Here is an 8,202-nt window from a genome sequence, read left to right as displayed (position 1 = left end):
CCTGGACGCTGTGGGCAGGGAGGCTTCCCGCAGCCCCCCTTCCCGAGACCCCTTCTCTCGTCTGGAGTTTGATCTTTGTTCCCAGAAAATGCCGTGGCTGAAGCAGGGCTGTAGGCAGCGAGTAAAAGAGTGGTAGAAGAGTAGGGAGAAAGGGTACTGGGTTTTCCTTTTAGCGTTGCTTGCATCCGTTGCTCCCCCGCCTTGAACCTCGGGGCTGTCATTTTGTCTGCTCTGCTTTTGTATGCTTTAGGTGTGTGAGTACAAGCCGTACAACAAAAAGCACGGGAAATGTTTGTGGCATAAAAGCCATAGGTATATATTGATTTTTCTTTTTATTCACAACTGGTTGTTGCCAGTTAAATTACAGTATTTGCGTTAGCATTTTTCTCCTGTGTTTTTCTTAATTGATACTGTGATTTTTGGATGCATAGTAATGATTTAACTTATTTCTTCTTTGTTTCATAGTCTCACATAATGGCAGCAAAGGCTGTAGCAAGTACTCTGAGAACATCCCTTGGGCCCAATGGTAATAATGAAATAATTTTAATCCTCCTTTCTCAGTGATAGTTTCTAGGGGTTTTTCTGAATTTTCCCTCATGCTTTGAATATATTTTTTCAGGCCTGGATAAAATGATGGTGGACAAAGATGGTGAAGTGACTGTGACAAATGATGGTGCTACCATCCTGAATTTGATGGATGTAGATCACCAGATAGCCAAACTTATGGTGGAGCTGTCTAAATCTCAAGATGATGAAATTGGGGATGGAACTACTGGAGTGGTTGGTAAGAGAAGATTTTAGATTTAACTTAGCTTTTCCAGCATTAAAATCAAGTTCTTCAGCTATTTTAAGAAATTCTATGTGAATTAAAAGTAGCTTTTCTATAGCACGTATTTTCTTCTCCAGTATTCTTGTCAGTTCTTGTATTTGAAGTCTTAATCAGAAAGATGTTTTTCTGTCTTTTCTAGGTATAGTTACATTTGAAGTTAGTATTGAGAGTCCTCTCTGTACTTTTGGAATTTTTCTTCATAATTTTCTTCCATAATCTTATATCTGCTTGACCCTGGTGCTTGTGATTCTTTATGGTCTAAAGTAATGCAGTTTTCTTTCTAAGCATAGTAAGTAGGAGGGGTTGTTTAGGGGTTGGGGTTTTTTTTTTTGGTGGAGGGCAGGGGGGAGAGTTGTCATTTAAGAAACCTTGAACTGTTAAAATATTACCCCAAAAAAATCAGAAGGTGTACTTTTTAATCCTATGTTAATGCATTAAAACTTATGTTTCAATCTGTTGAATAATATTATTTTAAAATTTTCTTTTGTAGTTCTGGCTGGAGCATTACTGGAACAGGCTGAGCAATTACTCGATCGTGGTATTCACCCTATCAGAATAGCAGATGGTTATGAGCAGGCAGCCCGCATTGCTATTGAGCATCTAGACAAAATCAGTGACAGCTTTCCAGTTGATCCACAGAACACTGAACCCCTGATCCAGACAGCAAAGACAACGCTAGGTTCTAAAGTGTAAGTCACAAAAGCTTCAGAAGAATATTTACAAGTGCTTTAAAAACACTGAGTTGAAAGGAGAAACCCTGGTGTTTGCTTGGTGTTTTGATGGATTATTAATTGTTCACATTATTGGAGCATCTGGTGAAGGTTCTTAGTTTGATTTTTGGCAAATTTGTCAATGGACTCAAACTTCAGGATACGAAATTGTGAACCCTTTTTCTCCAAAGGGTCAATTCTATGAGGTTAAACAGCTACAAAATCAATTTAATTCTACCCGTTCTGTTGGTTCCATATTTCTGCACTGTAGCAAATTCTGAGGATAGCGTGTACCTTTTTAAAAATAACGGCATGTTATTTTTCAAAGTAGTATTTTCTAAAAAACCTGTAAGATAGTTACTGGTTCCATAAGTTTTTCATAATAGGTTCTCTGTGTATTTGAGAAATTCAGACATTGTACGGGCTTTCTTTGCAAAGCTGTCTTGTTTCTGTGACTTGAATGTTTCTTAGTAGTTAATTTTCCTTGCTTATTTCAAATCTGCTGCATCTTTAGACGCTGTCCACAAGGCTATGTAGACAAACCACATCACGTGTTCTGTTTTCTGCCAGATTTAACATCTTTTACTTCCATGGACAAACAAGCAGGACCCTTTCTTTTCATGCAGCATACAAAAGTCATTAGTTATTGTGATACTTTTTTCTGTTTGAGATTAATAGAATCACATTTTCTTTCAAACTGGAATATAATGCAACTTTATTTCTTTTTAAACCTAGAGTTAACCGTTGTCACAGACAAATGGCAGAAATTGCTGTAAATGCTGTACTGACAGTAGCAGATATGGAGCGTAAAGATGTTGATTTTGAGCTGATCAAAGTACAAGGCAAAGTGGGAGGTAGACTGGAAGATACTCAGTTGATTAAAGGAGTGATTGTGGATAAAGATTTCAGTCATCCACAGATGCCTAAAGTAAGTGATGTCCCTGTGTGTGCATCTCTCATCCATAATGGCTTAAATAAGATTATCTAACCCACTTCAAATGCTGTCCTAGCATTTCTTAATTATTTAAATAGTTTTATGGTTTGGCTTGTTTTTAGATCCATATATCAACAGAGAAAGGGAAGGGGAGCATTAAATTCTTCGTGTTGGAAGAGACCAAGTTAGAATTTACAGCAATCTTGAAAAATAGAGGAGGCAGGGGGGAATTATTGTACAGCTAAGAGAGAACAAGTGCGGAGTTCTGTGCTGAAGCAGAAATAATAATCTGTAGTGTGTAATATGTTTGAGATGCTCAGTGCAACTCAGCAAAAGATGCTGCTAGTGTTATTAAGTTTTAGAGTTGCTATGTTGTCCTGTTTGGAATACCTTAGAAGCTGTCCTTTTATAGGTAAGGCCTCCAAGGCTTTGTGCAGTGTACTTCAAGAAAGATGGAGGCAATTAGAATTTCTACTGTTCTAAAATATTTTTCTGGTACGTGATACTGTTTATCCTATTAAAAGGAAGACTGGTGGAAAATACCAGTCTTGTAATACATAAAAGGTGGCTGTGAAGATGAGTATGTAGTATTCGCAATGGTCCTGGTGGTTAGGAGGGAAAACAATTATTTCAGTGAAGTTCTTTTTTTACCTTTCTTAGCATCTAAACTATAAAAGACATTGGTAAAGATTAAGTGTTTAAACAGTGTCTTGAAGCTGTGAAATTTCTTCTATAAGTGATGAAATTGTTTGGGTATAGTTACTTTCACTTTGGAAGCCCTCAAATGATCTTTGGATTTCCTCCTACCCCTGTGTTTGTAAAGGTATGTCTGTGTTGTGCAAATACAAGAAAGAGGTCAAAACTCAAGTTACTTTTTTTTAATTGTTCAGGTGCTTAAAGATGCTAAAATTGCAATCCTTACTTGTCCATTCGAACCACCTAAGCCTAAAACCAAGCATAAGCTTGATGTCACATCTGTGGAAGATTATAAGGCACTGCAGAAATATGAAAAGGAGAAGTTTGAAGAGATGGTGAAACAGGTAGTCTTTTGTTTTATTATTTCTTTTTTTTTCTGTTTTTCGTAGCCTTTACACAGAATAGCATAGTGCATTATTTCTGGAAAAGAGCTAATAATTCTAATAGGAGGCAATATACAAGCAACTGTAAGGCTGTGAATAAAGGTGAAGTTTATTTAAGTCAGAGATACACCCTGGTTTGAAATTACTTTCATGTCTATGTATGTCAGCTTGTTCTTTTTCAGACTTGTGTTTTAAGAAAATTAGGAGAATTAAAATCACCAAGAAACTGTTTTTCATTCCTTTGTTAGTTTTGATCAGAAGATTGATGTTGCCTGTTGCTTTCAGATAAAAGACACTGGTGCAAACCTTGCTATTTGCCAGTGGGGTTTTGATGATGAGGCAAATCACTTGCTGCTCCAGAATGAGCTGCCTGCTGTTCGTTGGGTTGGTGGACCCGAAATAGAAGTAAGTAAAACCTTCTAAAATTTGCCTGTGTACCAGTTCTCAGACATTTGTTAAGTAATGTGCTGTACTAGTTAAGAGTTTGGGCTTCCTGGATAGAACTGCATAATCATGTACATGGATAGGTATTGAAGAAAAGTCACTGGGAAAGAACGTACAATGAATGGGATTATGGTTTGTAATTGGAGTGTATGCACATTACTTGTTAAAAGTTGTATGTGGCTAGAAGTGTTTCTGCTTCAGTCTTGCTGTTTGCAGACACAAGCCATTGCCTGAAATACTTTGAAGTGATGGGAAAATAACCTTTTGGATTAGCCATTTGACAGATTCTCTTCCACTGGTTTAATGTTCTGAAAAACATAGTGGAAAAGTCTTTGCAAAATAATTGATGGTTGTTTAATTTCAGTTAATTGCCATTGCAACTGGAGGACGCATTGTTCCTCGCTTCTGTGAGCTCACGGCAGAGAAACTGGGTTTTGCGGGTATTGTCCGAGAGATCTCCTTTGGAACCACGAAGGACCGAATGCTTGTCATTGAACAGTGTCAGAACTCCAGAGCTGTGACCATTTTCATTAGAGGAGGAAATAAAATGGTGAGATGCTTAGTTTGTTGTGCATGTTCAATACTTAAGTTTCAGCATGTGTAGTTTCTGTCAAAAGCATATTAACTCTCCTTATTTTTATCTAAATTTTCCTTGTGGTGTGCGCAGATAGAGTGGGAGGAGGGTTGTAGGCAGTCGTGTCTGTGTGTTAGAAGTCACTTGTTAGATTCACATCGTATGTTTTTGAATGCAAACTTTGTTTTTTCACTATTAGACTATATATTTCATAAATACAGAAATAACTTTACCTGTGGATGCTCTCATTTGTTTTTTCTCAGAGGAGGTTCACTTTTATGAGTGAAGATATGTTAGTATTTTTGAAAGACTTGGTTATATTGTAGATAGGGGTACGTCACTTCTGATTTAGTCCAGTAGTTTGTTTTTTTAAAAAATAAACCCAACTAACTAAATGAAATACACACCCTTAGATTGAGGGCTATCTTCATAGCCTTCAGTTGTGTATATTGTAAAATGTGTGCTATTTTATAATTTCAGATTATTGAAGAAGCAAAACGATCTCTTCATGATGCATTGTGTGTAATCCGGAACCTTGTTCGTGATAATCGTATTGTATATGGTGGTGGTGCAGCTGAAATTTCTTGTGCCTTGGCAGTCAGTGAAGCAGCAGATAAGGTAAGAAAGTATCAGTTACAACTTTCTTTAATTTATGAAGTAAAAATAAGGATTCAGTGTGTCCTAAGAGATTCCAAAAATACTTCAAAGAGCTTCCAGAAAGTGCATATTATGGAAGTTCCTGACGCTCGCTGATAGCAATGCTAAAAGTTTTCCTTCCCCTCTCTGTAATAAGTCATTACCAGTGCCTTTTTGCTTTTATGATAAGAGCAGTTTAGAATTGTTTTAATTTGCAAGTAGTTATCATCCAAAGGTACTCACTCAGTTACTGAGATACATATTCCCAAGAAAATCTGTGTATCGTGTATTTTATAGCTAGTGTGAAAATCTGCTTCTGCTAGTGCTGGAATTAATAGCTGTGTGAACTTAAATTTCTTTACCCGTAGTGCCCGTCTTTGGAACAGTACGCAATGAGAGCTTTTGCAGATGCCCTGGAGGTGATTCCCATGGCGCTCTCGGAGAACAGTGGCATGAATCCAATACAGACTATGACTGAAGTGCGGGCTAGGCAAGTGAAAGAAAATAATCCTGCCCTCGGCATTGATTGCTTGCAGAAAGGAACAAATGGTAAGAACTGCACTGTGGGGAAGGAGCATAACAGGGTTTTCTTTCACAGAAGATCAGAACGCTTACGATTTTGCCTCTAGTCCTTTTTTTTTTTTTAACCTGTGCATCACTTCAGTAATGAACTCTTGCCCCTTGTCATAATAAATGGGAATGCAGGTGGAGAGATACATGCGTGTCTACCAGGTAGAAAATGTGTAATTGCTTGAAAAGCTTTATTCAGTGGCAAGATTAGTTGCAGATGGTGGCTGACTTCGCGGTATAGGAGTAAAAGCTATTCACTATGAGGCAAGAGCAGGCTGCGTTTTAAATACTGCAGTTTTAGTCATCCAGTTTATACCGCTACCCTACAAACAGCTGTTTAGAGAAACAGCTTGTGAAGAAGTAAACAAAGGGTTGGAAAGGTCTGTAGGTAGTGTTGTTCATACCAGTCTGTATGCATGTATAGACCTGTAACAAGCATGTGAATACTAAGAAACCACTGTATGAAAACGTATTTTCATCTGGTCATAGACTTTGCACTCTCATTCTGCTTTTCTTTTTTTTTACCTTTGAATTAGGTGTTTCTACTTTACAGTATTTGAACTTTCACTTCTGTAGTGGTCGCTCAGCGCTTAAGATGCTTCTAGTATTTGTGTATTTAAACTGCTCTTAAAACAAAATAATGCAGAAAAGTTAAAAGCTACAATTGGGCAAGACTTAGTTGAGAAAAGAGTTCCAAGACCTTTAGTAAGAACCCAGATGTAAAACTGATTTTTACCAATTGTCAACTATGGTGGCCAAAAGTAGTAATTTTAAAACGTTCTTTAAGATTGCATTGAAATTACTATCTCGGGTTAAACGTCATGGCTAGATTTGAGGAGAGTATCTAATAATTCTTCTTTTTGGCAGATATGAAGCAGCAGCATGTTATAGAAACCTTGATTGGTAAGAAACAGCAGATTTCTCTGGCGACTCAGGTTGTTAGAATGATTCTGAAGATTGATGATATCCGTAGGCCTGGAGAATCTGAAGAGTGAAGGCTGAAAAGCAAGAAACATTAAGGGGGCCACAGCAGTAGCGAAGACGGTAGTATTCTGATGCTTCATCTTCAGCTATTTATTTTGGACACGTTTTGTTTCAGATAGTGTAATGGCTAATTATTGGAAATAAAACACAATTTAGCACTGGTGGTTTCACGACTTGTTTCGGAAGCATCACTGCATCTTTTCTTAGACAGCTGCGAATATTCATAGCAAACACTTCTTGAATGTATAGGGGGGGAAAAAGCATTGATAGTGCAGTAATAAAATTTCATAGGTCCTTTTTTATTGTTACTGCAGCTAACTGTTAGCTGCTTGTGTGCAAGGCCCACTGATTCTTAAGCAATCTGTCACTCTTAGTGAACCAAGCAGAAAATTGTTGTAGCCTCCAATAATTCTCAAATGTTAAATATTTCAAGTATGAATTTCCATTGTGAAGATTTAAAGCGCTTTTATTTAATGCTTCCAGTTGCTTCCATTTTTTCTCTTGTGGTACCCTGATGTATGTGTCAGGAGGACTTTTTCAGGGTATAAACATTCAGCCAAGTGAGTGTTTTTTTACAAAACTTTTGTCTCTGACAGTTGAGTGTACTTACTCTGTAACTCCCAAGTACAATCTTAAACTGGTAGAATAAAATTTCTTAGTAAGGTGCCTTCCTTGTGGAATTACTAACAAAAAACAAGTGGTAGACCAGAACCATTGTGCAATTATTTTGCATTTCAAAAGACAGGGAAGTATTGAAGTTTCAGCTCCACATTACTTGCTCTACACTTCCTGTGCAGTTTTAGAGTTCCAGAGTACAGGAGAACCAAGGACACTTTTTTTTTCTCACTGACCACTGCTGGCTAGCACGTCTTGTTCTAGGCATTATTTGACTCAAAATCATTCACTGTGTGTTGATAGAAGAAGGTTAGAAATAACAAGTTAGACTTGCGATCTTCAGCGTAACAAATCTGTAGTGTTATCAGCGTTGTCATAAATTGTTACATAGAGACAACTGGAGGACAAATTACTTTCATGGCAGCATGCAACACACAACTGAAAGTCTTAAACCAAATTAATGAAGCCAGTGCAGCTCACACTGGTACACTTTCACAGCAGAAGTAATTGGATTGGTGGAAAGTAATTGGATTTGTGCTTTGACAGAACAGTGGGAATACCAGTACTGTGATTTTGTGCTGTGGTCTGTCTCTGGTCAAATAAAATCAAGCAAATGTATGTGAATAATGGTAAGGTTGTGGCAGACAGACACAGATGTTCACATTAATCATGGTGTGTTTGTAACCATCTGGAAATAAAAGCCTCGCCCAGCTGTGTACTTGGGGCTGAGGGTCACAGGCCCCACAGTTCCTTCAAGTACTGCCTCCCTTCTCCAGGGAAGGTTCACCACTGGAGGGCAACATAGGCATGTCACTTAAGAGCAAACT

The 8,202-nt window shown here is 37.7% G+C and overlaps 1 protein-coding gene across 1 annotated transcript; it reads left to right on the top strand.

Moving 5' to 3' along the window:
* The first annotated feature begins 469 nt into the window (after positions 1-469).
* Positions 470-6,930, top strand: CCT5 (chaperonin containing TCP1, subunit 5 (epsilon)). The gene is made up of 10 exons (XM_010179445.1): positions 470-526; positions 620-784; positions 1,320-1,518; positions 2,275-2,467; positions 3,364-3,513; positions 3,838-3,957; positions 4,361-4,546; positions 5,051-5,188; positions 5,575-5,755; positions 6,644-6,930. The coding sequence occupies exons 1-10, from the start codon at positions 475-477 to the stop codon at positions 6,769-6,771; spliced, it is 1,512 nt and encodes a 503-aa protein (XP_010177747.1). The 5' UTR covers positions 470-474; the 3' UTR covers positions 6,772-6,930.
* Positions 6,931-8,202: the final 1,272 nt, after the last annotated feature.

Source organism: Mesitornis unicolor, unplaced genomic scaffold (assembly GCF_000695765.1).
Source record: "Mesitornis unicolor isolate BGI_N332 unplaced genomic scaffold, ASM69576v1 scaffold3722, whole genome shotgun sequence".
NCBI classification, from domain to species: domain Eukaryota; kingdom Metazoa; phylum Chordata; class Aves; order Mesitornithiformes; family Mesitornithidae; genus Mesitornis; species Mesitornis unicolor.
Note: the sequence above shows the minus strand (reverse complement) of the source record. Positions and strands in the feature narration are given on the sequence as shown.

Excerpts from the sequence above, each read along its gene's own strand:
- CCT5 (XM_010179445.1), top strand. The coding sequence starts at position 475 with ATGGCAGCAAAGGCTGTAGCAAGTACTCTGAGAACATCCCTTGGGCCC. Across the intron at positions 785-1,319 it reads TGGAACTACTGGAGTGGTTG|TTCTGGCTGGAGCATTACTG; the intron begins GTAAGAGAAGAT and ends TTTCTTTTGTAG. Across the intron at positions 1,519-2,274 it reads ACAACGCTAGGTTCTAAAGT|AGTTAACCGTTGTCACAGAC; the intron begins GTAAGTCACAAA and ends TTTTAAACCTAG.